This window comes from Suncus etruscus, chromosome 7 (assembly GCF_024139225.1).
Source record: "Suncus etruscus isolate mSunEtr1 chromosome 7, mSunEtr1.pri.cur, whole genome shotgun sequence".
Taxonomy (NCBI): Eukaryota; Metazoa; Chordata; class Mammalia; order Eulipotyphla; family Soricidae; genus Suncus; species Suncus etruscus.
The window spans coordinates 71,875,639-71,895,648 of NC_064854.1; the positions used below are offsets into that span (position 1 = coordinate 71,875,639).

General features: G+C 34.1%; 1 protein-coding gene across 1 annotated transcript in view; it reads right to left on the reverse strand.

Annotated features, from left to right (window-relative positions):
- ADGRB3 (adhesion G protein-coupled receptor B3) overlaps positions 1–20,010 on the reverse strand; it is an 898,471-nt gene that overhangs the window by 384,041 nt on the left and 494,420 nt on the right. The window contains exons 14-15 of the mRNA XM_049776768.1: positions 13,486–13,635; positions 12,461–12,536 (exon numbers count right to left, since the gene is read on the reverse strand). Of these exons, the coding sequence (XP_049632725.1) occupies positions 12,461–12,536; positions 13,486–13,635 (226 nt within the window). The remainder of the gene's footprint in view (positions 1–12,460; positions 12,537–13,485; positions 13,636–20,010) is intronic.

Below are 20,010 nucleotides of genomic sequence, written 5' to 3' on the forward strand. Positions count from 1 at the left end.
GGGTGGGTTTGGCAGCGGGAATTTCTTCTGCTGAAGATCGGAGAGGGCAGAGCTCCATTGACTCCCAGATAGGGGAGGGAGGACAGAGAGCAAGGCTCAACAGCGCCCACAACCATTGTGGCCAGGAGCGGAACTGCACACTGAAGGAGGACTGACTTCCAGATAGGAGAGTGGGGGCGAAGGAGGTAGGCTCAACAGCACCCTCCACCATTGTGGTCAGGAGAGGACCTGCACTAGCTGACAACAAAAGGGAAAAGCAACGAATCAGGCCACATAAAGAGCACAGGAGGAGCCAAACTTCAACGAGCTCACCCAACAGCCCCCTCTAGAACCACCCTCAGGGAGGGGACTCATCCCCACAATACAGGGGACCAAAGCAGGCTGAATTTAGAAGGCACAGCACTCCAAACCACACCAAGAAATGCAAAGAAATATGGGTAAATCAAGGAGAACCCTAACATTTGGAGATACGGAGACAAACCCTGGCAAGTTTCCAAGTCCACCAGAATGCACAGATCCATAAAAAGGAGACCTAAAAGCAGCCATGAGGAAGGAAATGCAAGAATTGATAAAATAAATGAAAGAAACGCTAGTTACCAAGTATAAGAAATCTATGTATGAACAAATCAGCCAAATTAAAGAAGAAATGTTAAAGAACATGAGAAATTCCATACAAAAAGAATTGAAGAAATTAAAAGACAAAGTAACAAGCCTTACGAGCAGAAACACAGAGTTGGAGAAGCACATTGAAGAACTCGAAGGAAAACTGCAAACAAAAAATGATCAAGAAACCAACAAAGAAATAAAAGGCAAAGCACTGGAAGGAGAAGTCCAGTATCTAATGAACAAGGACAAAAGAAACAATCTAAAAATTGTGGGTATACCAAAAGAGGAGGAAGTAGGGAAAGGGGAAGAACAAGTAGTCAAGGAAATAATAGCAAAGAACTTTCCCACCCTCTGGAAAGAAACTTCAATGCTAATCCAGGAAGTGAAGAGAGTCTCTAATAAAATAGACTCTAATAAACAAACACCAAGACATATAGTAATCCAAATGGCAAAAAGCAAAGAGAAAGAAGAACTCCTTAAAGCAATAAGGAAGAAAAAAATCTCAGGTACAAAGGAAGAGACATAAGAATTAAACCAGGATCGCAGGTAAAGAGTACCACGGGAAATCTCTGACTCCCATATGGAAACATCCCATAACACTATGTTTTAATGCCTTTATCTTACTATATTTAAAATAACCTCTCAGCTTTTCTGTCCACAGGCGTTCTTAGATACAAAGTGTGGACAAACTAAGATGGCAGCCCAGAGCTCCGTCACATGAGATACCATACCCAGCTTGCACTACGAGAATGTCCCGAGAAAACTCTTTAACATACACTTTATCTCTAGGTTATACCTTCTTTTAGAACTTGAAGCATGTGACTAATCAGACCACCGAAGCAGCAACTGTGGTGTACAGACTTAAACTACAGGCCCTACTCATCGAACACATTCAAGCAAACTAGCATTCCCTTGCTATTTTCTCCTCTCTTCTCACTACTTTCTATTTTTTCTTTTCTTTTCTTCTCTTTTCTTTTTTTCTTTTCTCTTCTCCCTTTCTTTCTAATGTATTTTCTCTTTTCTTCCTACCCCTTCCATATACTTTCCCCTTTCCCCCCTTTGGAAATCCAACTATCCCTTCACCCCCCAATCCCATCCAGATTTACCACCATATTAAAACTCTTCACCTTCAGTCCTTAATCCATTAGGCATCAAGACTGACCTACCCCAATGAACCAGTACCCAGCACCCAATCGAAGGAACACCCAGTCAAACTCACACCTCGTCCCCTGCACAAAAAGGCAACCAACTCCCCTACGGACTCATGCTGTGTGACCCTCCCTACCAACTCTTCCTAATGTGGACTGTTACTTGAAACAGGACTTAGCTCCAAAAGTATCCCCAATGCAAAAACTCTTCCAAGATCTCCCTGCCACAAATCTTTTGCCTATCTCAAGAAGGTCAGGGTTTGTGATGGAAAGGTGCCTGGGAACCCACACACCACAAGAAAAACCCAAATGACAATGGAAAATCCTGTACTTCCAACATAAATATAAGACCTGTATTAAACCACCTCTTTACCTGCTTTTCCCCAAAAGTAAGGTAGTCTTTTGCATCACTTTGTTCCTTTAAATACTTTGTTAATTCATTTTTTAAATGTTCGTTCTACATGTTTGTTCTATATGTGAGCATATATATTTTTATTCCTATTTTTATCTTTTTTGGGGTGTGTTACTTTTTTCTGTTTTCTTCTCTGTCCACCCCCAAATGTACTGACAATATAATGTAGCACCATTTTTCCCTGCAAAGGCACACTAAAAAAGGGGGAAATCTTACATATAAAAAAGAGCTCTTATCTACTAGGGACAGAAACTCATACTTGTTTAGAATACAGGGATATCTCCCACCTTGAAAATATGTCATGTGGACCCAATTTAGTCCTCAGGTGATTAGACACCATCTGTCCAGCCTTGAACCCTGGATCCCAGACATAGAAATGGCACAGTTCTTCTCAACAGCTACAGGAAACAAATCCCATCCGGGACAGCCTTAATACTGCTGGGTCACCAACAAGTGCCAGCTCTAATATGACATCCTGACAACGAGGAAAATGGGAACAACTTGACTGAAGAGCAGGTTATCCTACCTTACCAGCTAACAACAAGACAAAATCAGAAGACTTGTCACCCTTTGGTCGGTCCAAAAGCTGAGATCGCAATTTATAGATGACTGGCTGCTAGAACCATAACCAGACTGTATATATATTGGGACCAATAAAAAACCCTAGTCTAGGGTTTAAACTGCGACCTGCACAACAACCATGATCCCCAGTTCCAAAGGTCTGGCAGAGACCATTGCAACGGAACGGGGCTTCTGGAAACACAATGAAAGATGCTATCCTAGGTGCCATCCTAGGATCAGTGCAAAGACCAAGACCACCAACCACAGAAGATGTATTTAAATGACACAGAGGGAACAGAACTTCTGGAACCACAAAGAAAGACTTCATCATAAGTCCCACTCCTGTACCTGTGCAGATACTGAGATCTCTAGATACAGAGGTCTGATTTTATCACCCAGGATGGAGCAGAAGTCTTCCAAACACCATGAAAGCACCACTGGGAGAGTAAATGAACCTGAGTGGAGTCTATAGTTAATCCCATGACAAATATACTCCAAGGGTGGAGAAACCCCATATCTCTGAGGCCAAGTGAATTCCTTTCGAATGACCCCAATATTTACTGTGCCAGTGCAGGATGGAAAAAAAAGCAAAAAACACAAAAAAAATTTTATTTTTATATATTATTTTTTAATCTTCATTTATTATTATTATTATTTATTTTTATTTACCTATTTACTTTTTGTCAATTTCTTTGTTTTGGTGTGGTTATTGAAGTTGTTGTCCTCATACTTCTTTTTTTCTTTTTTTTTTTCTTTTCTTTCTTTATGTGCTCTGCCATGTTTCTTATCTCAAGACCATGTTTTTTTTGTGTGGTGCTTAACGTTATTGTTGGAGTCCTCACTGGATATTTAACACTTCTTTTTGTACTGTTGGGGTGTTTCACCTTTTTCTCCTTCGTCTCTCAAACCGATGATGAAAGCCTCTAGAAGGATTCCGCCCATTTTTGGCGTTATCAGATTTTTACCACAGTTTATTACTTTTCTCTTCTTCAAACAAAACCACATAACTTGAACTATCTAGTCCTGCCTCCCAGTTAGAGGGGGAAATAAGGGAGGCACCAAGACCAAACAGGTGCAAGACCACTAAGTAGTAAGCTTGGTACTGAGGGGACCACATATTCTAGCAGGCCTGGGGGTGAGGGAGGAGGATATGGGAGGTAGGATGAAAATGGAGGAGTAGGGAGGACAAATTGATGATGGGAATCCCCCCTGATTTTATATAAATATTTACCTAAAATATTATTGTCAACCATATGTAAGCCATTATGATCAAAATAGAAATTATCTTAAAAAAACACAGGTTAAAATATCTTAGTGGAAAAATATTTGCAGTCAACATATCTAATAAAGGGATGATATGCAGGATATACAAAATACTCACAAATATTAACTACCCCAAATCTAAAACTCCATCATAAATGAGGAGAGAAAACTGACACCTCTCTGAGAAAGACCAATACATGACCAACAAGATATGAAAAATGCTTACCATCACTTTTCATTACAGATAATAAACTCAAAACAACAATTTTATCATCATTAGTTTGAATGTTACATTTCAAAAATATCTGGAATAATCTGTGTTGACAAAAATGTAATAAAAAAGGGACTTTCATTCATTGCTTGGGAGAATGTTTTCTGGTTCAACTCCTATGGAAAACAGGATGGAACTTTCTCAGTAAATCAAAATTGAGCTTCCATATTACCTAGAAATTTTATTTTGGGGTATCTATCCCAGGACAGAAAAACATTCAAAAGGATGTATGCACACCTATTAATTGCAACACTCAGTACCAAAGCCAATAGTTGACATCAACTCAGATGTTCAGCAATAGATGAGTGTAATATGAAAAATGGTATATATGGGACCAGAGAGATAGTATGAAGGTAGGCCTTTGCCTTGCATGCAGGAGGATGGAGGCTTGAATTCTGGCATCAAAGTATGAACCTTGTATAATTAGTAAGGCCTATCTTGGGTCAAAGATTCCAAATCACATTTTAGTAAACAGCCACAACATTTGTAATTTTTCTATCAAGTACTTCCTTATTTATTTTTATTATATAATATCTTCATTTAAGCACCATAGTTACAAACATGCCTTTAGTTGGGTTTCAGTCATAAAAAGTACACTCCCCATCCCCAGTGAAGACTTTCCACCACCAATGGCCCCAATCTCCCTCTTTGATCCCCTGCCTGTCTTTGAGACAGGCATTCTACTTCTCTCACTCAGGACCATTATGATTATAGTTTTTGGTGTAGTTATTTCTCTAACTTTGCTCAGTAATCTTTGTGGTAGGCTGATCTTTCCAGGCCTCATTTCTATTGCTCTGGGTATTATTACAATAATGTCTTCTTTTTCTTAATTACCACAGATGAGTGTGGCTATTCTGTGTCGATCTTTCACCCTCTGATTCAGCATAATATTTTCATATCCATCCATGTAAAGGACAATTTCATGACTTCTTTTTTCCTGATGGCTGCATAGTATTCCACTGTATGTACCACAGTGTTTTGTTGTTGTTGTTGTTGTTGTTTTAGCCACTCATCTATTGTTGGGCATCTGGGTTGTTTCCAGGTTCAGGCTATTGTAAATAGTGATGCAATGAATCTAGGCATGAAAAGGGCACACACCTTCATTTCTATATTATCTCTCTGGCTAAGATCTCCACCCAAGACCTCCCTGCCACAAAGCTTTTGCCATTCTCAAGAGGGTCAGGTTGTGTGATGAAAAGGCACCCGGGAACCCACACACCACAAGAAGACCTCAAAAGACAATGGGGAAACCTATACTTCCATCATAAGTATAAGACCTGTATTACATTACCTCTTTACCTCCTTTTCCCCTAATGTAGTCTCTTGCATCACTTTGCTCCTTTAATTACTTTTTACCTCACTTCTTAAATTTTTTTCTTTTTATATTTATTCATGAGCACATATATTTTTATTTCTATTTTTATCTTTTTTGGGTGTGTGACCTATTTTTGTTTTTATTCTCTTTCCACCCTCAAATGCACTGGCAATATAATGTAGCACCACTTCTCCCTGCAAAGGCACAATAAAAAAAAGGGAAAATCTTAAGTATAAAAAACAAGCTCTTATATACTAGGGATAATAACTCATACTTGTTTACAATACAGGGGCATCTCCCACCTTGAAAATATGTCACGTGGACCCAACTCAGACCCCAGGTGGTTAGACACCAATCGACCAGCCTTGAACTCTGGATCATAGACATAAAAATGACACAGTTCTTCACAACATCCACAAGAAACAAATCCCATTCGGGACATCCTTAATACTGCTCGAACACCAACAAGTGCCAGCTCTAATATGATATCCTGACAATGAGGAAACTGGGAACAACTTGACCTAAGAGCAGGTTATCCTACCTCACCAGCTAACGATAAGACAAAATCAGAAGACTTGTCACCCTTTGGTCTGTCCAAATGCCAAGATCGTGATTTACAGATGGCTGGCTGATAGAACCATGACCTGACTGTATGTATCCTGGGACAGATTAAAAAGGCCTAGTCTAGGGATTGAGCTATGACTTGCAAAACAACCATAACCTCTAGTTCCTGAGGTCTGTCTGAGACAATTTGCAAAGAAATGAGTCTTCTGGAAATATAACAAAAGACGCTATCCCTAGTATCAGCACAAAGACCAAGACCACCAACCACAGAAGAAGGATTAAAATGACACTGAGGGACCAGAACTTCTACAACCACAAAGAAAGACTTCATCATAAATTCCAATCCCTGACCTGTACAGACACCGAGATCTCTAGATACAGAGGTCTGATTTTATCACCCAGGTCGGAGCAGAAGTCTTCCATACACCACAAAAGCACCAAGAGGAAAGTAAATGAAGCTGACAGGAGTCTATAGTTAATCCCATGACAATCTACTTTAAGGGCGGAGAAACCCTGTATCTCTTAGGCAGAGGGAATTCCTTTCCGAATGAGCCCATTATTTATTGTGCCTATGCAGGAGGAAAGATAAAAAAAAGGCAAATAAGCACAAAACAATTTTCTTTTTTAGTTATTTATCTAGTTGTTGTCGATTTCTTTGTTTTGGTGTGGTTATTGAAGTTGTTGTCTCCATTTATATTTTTTTCTTCTTTTCTTTTCTTCCTTTATGTGCTCTGCCATGTTTTTTATCTCAAGACCATGGCCTTTATGTGGTGCTTACCTTTATTGTTGGAGTGCTCACTGGATATTTTACTTGACACTTCTTTTTGTACTGTTGTAGTGTTTCACCCTCCTTTTCCCCTTCGTCTCTCAAACCTCGAATGAGAGCCTCTAGAAAGACTCCACCCATTTTCGGCGTATTTGATTTCCCCCCAGTTTAGTACCTTTTTCTTCTTCAAACAAAACCATATAACTTGAACTATCTAGTCCAGCCTCCCAATTAGAGAGGGAAATAAGGGAGGTACCAAAACCTAACAGGGGTAGGACCACTAAGTAGTAAGCTAGGCACAGCGGGGATCTCTTATTCTAGCAGCCCCGGGGGAGAGGGAGGAGGATATGGGAGGTAGGACGGGAGTGGAGGTGGAGGGAGGACAATTCGGTGATGGAAGTCCCCTGTTTTTATGTTAATATGTACCTAAAATATTATCATCAATGAAATGTAACGCACTATGATTAAAATAAATATTATATTAAAAATAAAGTGAAATATTGTCTGAAACATTTAATAAATAAATTATTTTAAGTAGAGATTATTCAGGGTTAATACACTTGTTTTCCATGAAGGTGTCCCCAATATGATCCTCAGCCCCAACAACAGACTCTTGAAGTGTGATTTCTGAGCACAGACTGAAATTTAAAAACTTAAAGATGTTACACAAATATTCAAATAAAATAAAAAGATTAATTACTATATGATATAGATACCCTACTTCTGGGTAAATATATACAAGGCAGTAGGAACTAAGCGAGATATTGCACATTATATTAATTGTAGCACTATACATTATAATCAAAAGATGCATATGGTCTATTGATAGATTAATTAATTGATAAAATGGGTCCTATTAATCAATAGAATATTATCTAAACTCAAAATAGAGAAAATTATCTTATTTGCAAAATCCTAATTTTTTGAAGACACTATGCCAAATAAGCATGCTGAAAATTGAGTACATTGTTGTTAGTTCCTTGACATAAATTGTTTTATCTAAGTGGCTTTGTCTCTCTTCAAGAACTCTTTAGCCTACTTTTCCAGCTTTCAACTGTTAGGCTTAAAGTGGGAGCATGAGAAAGTAGAAAAAAACTCATTTGTGCAATATAAAAATATAGTATAACAATAATACCCAGGAAAAATAAAGATGAGGACCGGGAAGACCTATTCATGATAGGAAGCTTGCCACAAACAATAGGCAAGCTCAGTTAGGGTAGAGAAGAGACCACTAAATTATAGTTGGAAACGATTGCTCTAGACAAGAATTGGGTACTAAAGAAGATAAATATATTTATGATAGAACTTTAGTAACAAAACAAATCACAGAGTATAAAATGAAAGATAGGCAGAGAGAGAGAGAGAGAGAGAGAGAGAGAGAGAGAGAGAGAGAGAGAGAGAGAGAGAGAGAGAGAGAGAGAGAGAGAGAGAGAGAGAGAGAGAGAGAGAGAGAGATTCCTCAGAAGGGAAGTACAGCAGAAGAATGGGAAGAAAAGTTTGGACATGGTTGGTGGGAAATGTGCACTGGTGAAGAGTGTTGTACATTGACTGAAAGTCACAAGCAATTTTATAACTGAAAAAAAAAATCTAGTCCTACTATTTATAATCATTTAACCATGGTGTTTAAATTCATTATTTTAAACACAAAAAGCATGAGAGACACCTCTGCCTGAAGTACATCCAGTCCCTTCCATGTATTAGATGGTGTTCTTTGGAAAACACATGTGCTTCTACAATAAAATGGTCTTTTGATTGCATAACGTGATCAAAATTATAAAGATAGTGGCATAGCTCTCATTCTGATTATGTAAAACTTGATTTGAATTATAAATCATTCAGCACTGAACAGGAATTTTGAGTAAATTGGTCTCCACAAGTAACAAGAAAGTCAATTCTATTATTTATAAAATGAGAGTATTAAATTATGCTAACTTTTAAAGGACCTTGGAGTACTAATATTCTTTGGCTGTAGGCTTTTCAATATTAAACACTTATTCTTGAAAATAACAGTGAGAAGCTGAGAACAGCACATATTTAGTTTGAACTTTAAAAGAGTCATTACCTTCAGTTGAGAAGACAAATACAATCTGCTTAATAGTAAAAAAGAAACTATTAAGGAGTAAAATAAAAATCTCAGCTTGAAAATTGTTGAATTCACATATGGAATGAGAAGAAAATATCTAAATACAATAGTCAATATGCAAATTTTATTTATTAGTATAAAGCAAATTATATAATTTGTGTCTATTTACATTTAAACATTACCTCAAATTATCCACCTAGTCTTTACAAGGCAACTATAGAAACATTTTGCAACACATTGTATCAAAATACAAAATTTTTGGAAAGAATGGTATTCTGAACATATATAACATGTCCCAAAATTTTCAAAGATAATTTGTAAAATTATCACTTAAGAAACACTTTATTTAATAAAACTTTGGTAAATGACCAAATACATTTGGAAATAAAGTGTAATACATTGGTAATTGACCAAATATATTAAGGAAAATACATTATGTGTAATAATAATTTCCTTTGCTGGAGTTGAAAATATAGACTAGCAGTTATTAATCTTGTTTCATGCAGCTGATACAAGTTTGATACCTGGTCTTGCATATTGTCCCCTATGTACTGCCAAGAATGATCACTGAACATGGAACTGTTCAGGGAGTAAGTCCAGAGCACTGCTAAATCTGGCCTTCTCCAAAAAGGCAAAAAAAAAAATTCCTATTATATTAAATTTGCACATCTATGCAGTAAATCAAGATAACAAGTTTTATACTGCTCCTGAAATATTTTATAGCACATACATTTAATATAACTTATTTTAAAAATAGGGTAATCTATAAAATAATGCAATTAATTATTCCAGTAAAAATTCAGAAATATGTTATTTATTAAGCACTTTTATGACAAATTGATAGTAGATAGTATTAAAAGAATTAATACATTTAACAGTATTGCTGTTTAGAAAATATTTTTATTCAGTAAATATAAAAAATACAAACCTTTGATTTAATTAGAAAATCTATATTTGTTATTTAACTAAATTTGAAAATGAACTTTTTAAAAATAATTGAGAAAATATAGTGCTTATATTATATACTATAAAATAAAAGAAAATATTTAAATATTCACCTTTTATGTAAAAATGTTCTCTTGAGAAGTATTTTGCTATTTTTCTAGGCAATTAATGCTTATTAATATTAATTTCCATGGTCATTTTCCAATTACTTTATACAAATATTAATAGCCATACATATTCACAACTCATAATTATTACTATAGATTTTAAGATAGTTGTCAAAACTGCAATAAAGATAGTATTTTTGTAATTGCAAAACTGTAGTTCAGTTGTCACATATTTCATTTATAAAAATTTTTCTTCAGGGATGATATATATCATGTTGTATTGAAAGTAGTCATTGAACTGTCTTATTACCTGATTTATCCAAGAAATCACCCTTATATACTCAATAATCTACTCATAATTGTAACTGAAAACTAACTCTTTCATAGTTTTAAAATGAGAAAATATTGATGGAAAGAGGACAACAATTGAAGGTTTTTGAAATGTTGTATGCATGAAACTCACTTAATAATATAATAAATCACAGAACCTCAAATAAACATATTTAAAAATAAAAATAATTCTTTGTACAAAATTATACCTGTAGATAAACTTATAGTTTCCTTCTTTGACTATATAAATCTATGAAAGTTGGAAAAATCTAACTTCATTTGGAAAGATAAGTGAGTTTCTATGACAACTATAGAAATATTAATTATAATGCAAGTCATTTTAGGAGGAAAATTAATTCATTATCATACACATTTTATTTTAAATGTTTTGAATTTACTATTCCTTTCTGTAACACAAATGAAATATAATGCACATAGAGTAATACACATAGAGTTATGTCTGTACAATTAATGTACATAAAGTTGCCTCTATTTTTAATATTAATTTGAGGTCAGAGGGATTCTGAATATTTAGATCAGTGTTGGTCAACATTTTCCACTTATAGAATAGAAGCTTTCCTGAGAGATATAAACACAATGATAGAGCCATGGTTTTCAACCTTTCTACATCTTCAGATTACCATCAGCTTATGGACTGATTGACAAAATATCACTAATCTAGATCTAATTACTAAACTCTTATTCTCTTATTTAGGTTAATTAAAATTTAAAAAATATTTTAAATTACTTATTTTTTATTTTTTCTTTATTCAATTTTACCCAAAATGACTATTTTTAATATTCTTTTCATAAAAAGGTTAGCATTACATAAATAATATCTCTGAATATAACTTAATTTGACTATTTGGGCACTTTATAAAGAAAATTTTCTCAAATGAAGATTAAAACTGTAAATTTATTTTTGTATTTATAAGTAATTGTACACTAATTAAAATTTATAAGTGGAAAAATAGTGAACTTACATATTTTGATAAACAAGCACAAACTCATTTAAATTCAAAAGTCCAAATTTCTATTGGGGAAGAATGAAACTAAACATGGCAGGGTTTCATAGTTTCATCATGATTAAAACCAAACTTGCTTTGCATTGAGAAGTATATTCTTTTATAATCCACATTATTATTGCAAAATGCAAGGAAGGAAATATGTAGAACCTTGGCCAGTCACTGTTGCTGCACAATACTTGGCTGCTTCCTTGAAAGCCCTTTTTATGGTGGAACAAAATCCAATTGTTTTTATTGTAGGGGCTATTTATTATGCCTCAGTATAACATACACATCATTGAGTCTCTCCTCTCCTAAAATTTAAAGATTCATTCACTGGGGCCTAAAACTTAATATTGGTATATTATAATTGAACAGAACTTTGTTTCATCCCACCAAGACGTGGTGTGATGGAAGAAATAGAACTTGGCAACCAAAGAGCTGTGAATATTTTCTCTGAGATCTGCTTAAGTAGCCTGTTTATACACTATAGCAAGTAAATTAATGCTGGGAGATTAGCTATTAGTAATTTTTTATATCTAGGAAGTAGGAAATCAATAATTTCTCATCAAAAAACTTCTATAATACAGTTCTCTAATTGAACAACATTTTCTTAAAGTAATTGTAGCTGAATATTTCTAGTTAGAAACAAATTAAGATTCTGAACAAATGAAGAATAAAGCTATTTATTCCCAATTATCATGTCACATTATAATTTCATGTAATACTGCTGAACAAAACTGCTAAGTATAAGAAAGAAGACAAATTTATTTTAAGACAACTCATTCTATTATAAAAATCTGACATTTTTTCTTTACTTGCTTTTTTTTCTTTATTCTTAAGGCAAGTCATGATTAGTTACAAAAGAATTACAGGACTATAATTAAAGACTGAAATTGTCTTCTAAGTTGTTTTGAAATGCATAATATGCTAATAAGATGTTTATTAAATTGGTATTTTCTATTTCACTTAAGAGAAAGCCTTTTGTATTACCAGCTTGTTTGACAAGTTTCATAGAATGAGCTATAATTACATTTTTGGAAGAATTTACAAAGATAACAACATCTCATTACATTGCAGCTTACCTCAATGTAGGCAAAATTAGATCTAAGTTTTTGTACAGGACTGCCCCAAGAACAAATACTGATGATTCATCCAATTCTAAGAGGAATAAAAAAAAAATAACATTAGGGTAACAGTAAGTAAAGTGCTACATTATAAAACTTTAATTTGCTAAGTACAGGGAGAAATCTAACATGTGCCAATGGAAAGTGGCCATAAAAGAAAAAGTCTTTAGACCTATGCATGGGACAAATTATGCAGATACCAAAAAATTAGATATAGTTTTTGTCATTGGTGTCTTTTACAAACAAGAAACACTTTAGTTGCAACTAACAATGTCAAATTCTAATATTTTGATGAGTCAAATATTTATTGAAGCAATAAATTATAAGTCCAAGAATTTCAAGGTAAAAATGCAGTCACTATTAAAAATATCAATCTCATACTAATATAAGCACTCTTAAATGATTTTTCTTAATTTTTTATTTTATATAAAAATAATATAGTACCAGAAGAAAATGTAAGCATTAATATATTATTTTACTTAGAATGAGAAACATAATACTTAATTTAATAATTAGTTAAACTATTAGGAGAGCCAGAGCTATACAGAACAAATATTAGGGCACTTGCCTTTCATGTGGCCAACCAAGTTCAATCGCTAGCACATATGGTCCCTTGAGCCCACCAGGATTAATTCTTGTGCACTGCCTATAGTAACCTTTGAGCATGGCCAGGTGTGGCCCCAAAATAAAAAAATAGCTAATTAATTAACTATCAAACTGAAATATAAAGTGACTTATTTTTACTAGAACTATGACATTTAACCTTGTCAAATGAAGCTCTATAATTAACTATATTTTTCCTTTTCAATAGATCCTTTCTCCATTAAGTTCAGTTTTATACAAGGACATTATGCATTTCTATATATTCAAAGTTAGCTTATGATTGTAGAAATTATTTAACGTATGATGTTTTATACCAAATATTTGGCTTAATGAATTTATCAGAACAATTTTTTCAAAGCTCATTTATTTCACTTATTTACCTTTTGATGACACAGCAGTGAAAATGCTTTTTGGAATGACTACCCTGTCTTCTGAGTTTCTTGCCCAGTCAACCATTCCCTTTCGACCTTTCATTGGAAAGTTGATGTCTGTTAGAACAGAGGATGCAGGAAGCTTCTGAATGCTAGCCACTAATAAAAAAGAAACAATAAAATCAACTAAACTATTTCAGAACAATTAGAACGGATTAGTCAAATCTTGCAATATACTCAAAACAAAACTTTTAATCAGAGCTATATTTATTAGAGCTCTATAAACAAAAGTTTGAATCAAGACTATATTTATTAGATCTTTAAAACAGGCTTATTTTAGTCATCAGTAATCCTGATGATTACTTTACTTATTTATCTAGGAATAGGTTACTTCTATAAAGATGTACAAAAACTGGGGCCAGAAATGTGGCACAAGAGGTAAGGCCTTGTCTGGACTAGCCTAGGACAGACAGTGGTTCGAGCAGCCGGCGTCCCATTTCCAGGAGCGATTTCTGAGCCCATAGGCAGGAGTAAGCCTTGAGCGTCACCGGGGTGTGGCCCCAAAACAAAACAAACAAGAAAACACAAAAAAAAAGATGTACAAAAACAGTCAACTGTTAGACTTTATTATACTAATAGCTACTGATATACAATTTTTTATAGATTGTTTGCCATTTTAATTATTTATACAGCTTTTGTTAATCATTTTTATTGAGACCTTTGATTCACAGACTAATGTATTCTCTTAAATATATGTTCTTTTTAACAATATTTTCAGAAGTTACAAATTAACATTGTGCATGGAGCAACTTTTTCATAGATTAGATAGGATATCACAAAAATAGGATAAAGCTACATTGCTCTAGAAATGAATGGTCAGATCCAAATGTTAAAATATTATTAATATATAGCCATCGACCCAATATTGTGTGTAGAAATAAAAGAATTGATTAGTTAAAAATATTTTTTTTTTTTTGGTTTTTGGGCCACACCCAGTAACGCTCAGGGGTTACTCCTGGCTATGTGCTCAGAAGTTGCTCCTGGCTTGGGGGACCATATGGGACACCGGGGGATCGAACCGCGGTCCGTCCAAGGTTAGCGCAGGCAAGGCAGGCACCTTACCTTTAGCGCCACCACCCGGCCCCGATTAGTTAAAAATATTTTAAGCATAGACCTAAAACAGATATAATACATATATTAAAATAAAATTACATCATTATTGTATAATATGTTAAATATATTGAGAAAAGAAGTCAATGACATATTTGGTCATTCTTGAAGGTATTTTTGTGTCAACATATATAAGAAATGTCTGGTTGGTGCCCTAAAGGGAAAGATAGAGAGAATAAAAGTGTCTGCCACAGGGGTATTCTAGGGGTGGGGTATGACAGGAGAGAAACTGTTGAAATTGATGGTAGGAAATGAATACTGGCGAAGCGATAGATATCTCAACGTAATAAAATCAAAACTCAAGTATTAACAACTTTTTAACTGTGTACTATAGTGATTAAAATATAGTAAAAATGAAAATATGATTGTGAAAATGCTAAAGCACTCATTGATTAAATACATTTAATTACAATTTATTTCATATGAATTTTCCATAAAACCATAACTGTTCTGCATTAAATTTTTAGTTGTTTCATCAAAGATTTAATTTGAAAACTTATAGAAAAAATTCTAAAAATTGTCACAATAGCAAATCTGAAGTAAAAACCACTAAGTTCTTATATAAAATTTTATTATTAAAAATCTCATAATGAAAATAAAGAAAAATGAAAATTAAGGTGAGTGATAACAATATTATTTATATAAATATACTACTGTACAAATGGCTTATTTCAAAATTAAATCAGATAAGTGTTGCTACAGTTCATTAAAGCTCATTCAGGCAGTTTTTACATGTCTATTAACAATAGAGGATAGAATTTCTGCAAGTAAATGTGTAGGGAAGAGAATGCTGGGTAATATGTTAGTTGTGAATGACAAATATTTTTAAAGAGTATTTTATATTTTAACATTTTAAGCAAAAATATATATTTTTAATATTTCAAGCAATATTGTCTTGCCCATTATTTACCTGGCTTATATGTCCTCAAGGAGACAAATTATCCACTGACTAGAGACAGTTCATTGACAGTGTATTCTTTCTTATGAATTTTATAAACTTTATTAAATATGCAAGACTAGCTTATCTACTTGAAAATTCCTCGATTTGAAGTCAGTTATTTTGGATCTTAGAGGAAATTTATTTAATCTCTTTGCAGTAAATACTAACTAAAAATGAAAATATTTTGCCTATCACACAACTGCTTTCTATTACAAAGGAATGTAAATAAGATATAAATAACTAAACCCCAATTCATTCCAATTCTTGTTTAAATAAACATTGATAAAGATAAAAACCCGGGGCCGGGAAGGTGGCGCTAGAGGTAAGGTGTCTGCCTTACAAGCGCTAGCCAAGGAAAGGACCGCGGTTCGATCCCCCGGCGTCCCATATGGTCCCCCCAAGCCAGGGGTGATTTCTGAGCACATAGCCAGGAGTAACCCCTGAGCGTCAAATGGGTGTGGCCCAAAACCAAAAAAAAAAAAAAGATAAAAACCCACAAATATGTAAAAATAATAGAGTCAACGTATCCACCCCATATATATCTTTATTCTCATAAATTCAATTTTACTAGCATATCCTAAAATATGTAAAATTATACAAATGAATATATCTTAATCTAAATATGCTTATTATCCAATAAGATATATAGTAAGAGTTTTTTAGTAAAGTTGTTAATTTTGATTAAATGGAGCATATTGATTTATTTAGCTATTTGAGAACAAAGTATAAAATTCAATTGGGATCACTATTTGCACTAAAATTTCTTTAAGGAGGATAGTTTTAAGTATAAGGAATATGTAAAATTGAATATTGTTAACATTTCAGTAGGAGTGTAATATTTTGAGGGTATTGACCTCAGCCAGTGGTGCTCATACCTTTTTCCATATATTTTTGCTCATTAATTGCACCTGGCAGTACTCAAAATACTAAATGCCAGAAATTCACCTGAGGTCAAGTGTATTACTTTTTCAATTACAGAAATATTGTTCAAGTAAGGTTCTTCCTCCATCTCACTCCTTTTGCCTGCTTTTCTCTTGTCCTTTATTTTTGTCTTCCTCCTTCCCTCCTTCATCTTTTTCTCCTTCCTTCTTTTTCCATTTGTTTCTTCTTTCCTTCTTTCCTCCCTCTATCCCTTTCTTTCATCTTCTCTCCTCTCCTCCCTTTCTCTCTTTCTCCTTTTACTTACTGATAACCTCAAAGTATGGATCTTCCAATAAATGTGAGGCTCCAGAAATTAAACTCATGCTCACATACTTTCCTGAGTACTAAGTAAAACCACAATGATTTTCCAGGTACTTTTTGGGGAATCTCTAATAACTAAACTGTAAATTGCCTAAATGCAGGTGAACAGCACCATGGTCTAAACTCTAAGACATGTTCCTTCTGTAAAAATGTTTCAAATCAGAATAGTAATCTTTCAGAATCAAGGATACTTTCAACAAATATAAAAATTCTGGTTTTTTAACCTACCTTTTAAAATATTAATATTTATAATTGTATAAAATTCTGGGGTAGACATTTGTTTTGCATAAAGAGTATGAGTTTGAAACCTGACACCTTCAAAACAAATAAAATTATATATAATTGAATAAATATATATTTACCTTATATCTACAAGGAATTTTTAAAGTTCCCTTGTGGCATGTAATACCCTATAGTGACTGAAAAGAAATATCTTGTTTTATATAGCAAAAGTATTACTTGACGGTAACTTTTATTTTCTACTTTATTATCAGTCCCTGGCTATACACTTGGATCAGTGCATTTCTTCCCTTCTTCATTAATTTAACCTCAATTACACTTTTGTGAAATGCAGAAACAGTTACAAGTTTTGGATATTAAGAAGCTCATATTAAGAAGCTCATTATGTGAAATGAATATAAAAGAGAAGATACTAAAAATAAGTATCTTGGGGCCATAGTGATAGCTCAGTGGGTAGGGCATTTGCCTTGCATGAGGTCAACCCAGGTTCCATCTCCAGCATCCATATGTTTGCCAAGCCTGCCAGGAGTGATTTCTGAGCAGAGCTGGGAGTAACTTCTGAGCACTGTAGGATGTGGTCCAAAATAAAATAGATTAAATAGATAAATAAATAAATAAATAAAATATCCTTTATGAATAAGGACTTTTTAGCACTGATTGATAAGGAAATCAAAAGAAAATATCAGTATGATGTTATGTTTCACTAGTGAAAATGACCAAATGGGTAGAGAATTGTAAATATAACACAGTGGTTAAGATGATTTCTTTATACCAGTCGATACAGGTTCAATATTCAATCTTCAAGATTACATATTGTTCCCTAAACATCACCAGGAATGTCATGTATGCTAGAGTATTCCATGATCATTTTAGGTTATGGCTCTAAAACAAATAAAAATAGGCGAGAAGCCACCAGGGATGGTGAGCATATAGTTTAAAAGCAATACTCATTTATTATTGTTGGCAGTGTTGCCTGTCTCAGTTTGTTTTGGAAAATTGTACAATGCTTCTTTAAAGAATTAAACATATATGTCAAAAATAATTCAGGAATTACATTTCTTGGTATAAATTAGACAAACATGAAGCAATAAGTTAAAAATACACCTGCACAACTATTAAACTGCAGTTGTTCGCAATAAAGATCAAGGAACAAGTCAAATCTGAAACATCTAGGTGAGCAGATAAGTAAATTGTGTTATATAAACACAATAAAATATCATAAGGAAAGATTTAGTCTTATATTTGGCTATAATTGGACTCAACTGGTGCATTGCACTGAGGGTCTTCCAATAAATGAAATCAATCAGAGAGGAACAGTCAAATGCAAGATCATCTTATTCATATTTGGCATGAAAAAGTCAAAATATGGACAGTGTCAAGAAACACTTGGAGACTGAAAACAGAATAAAAAGTATTGGGTAAACTATTGTGGATAGAATTAGGATAGACTAGAAGTGACATAAATACAGTGGACGGGCCAGGGTAAAGCATTCCAAACAGTCAATCCTGATTCTCAACACTTTAAATGGCCTCTAGAGCACTGCCTGCAATGATACCTAGAGCATGGAGTCAGGAGTAACTGAGAACTGAGAACTGCTTCCTGTACCTGAGAACTGCTCTACCTATGAAATTAAAAACAAGTGTCTTTGCCACTTCGGTGATGGTGATTGTGCAGAAACACAAACAAATATTATATTAATATTAGCATTATTATAAACCTTTTAACCTCAGAGTTAATAAAGTACAAAAATTAATTAAAATGAATAAATCAAGTCAGTGTTTTCGAAGTGAGGGCCATATGGCCTCTCTGTGAGTCCCAGAATATTTTAGAGGTACCAAGAGTGAATCACATAAATGGGAGATTATGGTACTAAAGAAGGAGATAAATTAGTAGGTTGGGCTAAGTGGAACATAAAGAAAATAGGACTGAGTCAGAAAAAGAAAAACTTTAAATTATGTTAAAAGCCTGGGGCTGGAGAGATAGCACAGCCTTTGCCTTGCAAGCAGCTGATCCAGGAAGAAGGTGGTTCGAATCCTGACCCATATGGTCCACAGTGCCTGCCAGGAGTGATTTTTGAGCACAGAACCTGGAGTGTGACACAAAAATCAATGTATCACCCAGGACAGAGCAGAGGTCTTCCAAACACCACAAAAGCACCACTGGGAGAGTAAATGATCCTGAACAGAGTCTATAGTTGATCCCATGACAATACACTCCAAGGGCGGAGAAACCCCATATCTCTTAGGCCAAGTGAATTACTTTTCGAATGACCCCAATATTTACTGTGCCAGGGCAGGAGGGAAAAAACAAAAAACACAAAACATTGTTTATTTTTTATACATTATTTTATTTCCATTTATTATTATTATTATTTTTATTTACCTATCTATTTTTGGTCAATTTCTCTGTTTGGGTGTGATTATTGAAGTTGTCCCCAGTTATACTTATTCTTTCTCTTTCTCTCTGTTCTTTCTTTATATGCTATGCCATGTTTCTTATATCAAGACCATAGCAGTTTTTTTTTGTTTTGTTTTGTTTTGTATCTGTTTTTGTGTTTTGTTTTGTTTTGTATCTGTTTTTGTGTTTTGTTTTGTGTTTTTTGTATCTGTTTTTGTGTTTTGTTTTGTTTTGTTTTTGTTTCACCTTTTTTCTCTCCTTCATTTCTCAAACCAATGATGAGAGCCTCTAGAAGAATTCCACTTATTTTCGGCGTATTAGACTTTTACCCCAGTTTATTACTTTTCTCTCCTTCAAACAAAACCACGTAACTTGAACTAGCTAGTCCTGCCCCCCCAGTTAGAGGGGGAAATAAGGGAGGCACCAGGACCAAACAGGTGCAAGACTACTAAGTAGTAGGCTAGATACAGAGGAGACCACATATTCTAGCAACCCTAGGGGTGAGGGAAAAGGATATGAGAGGTAGGACAAAAACAGAGGTGTA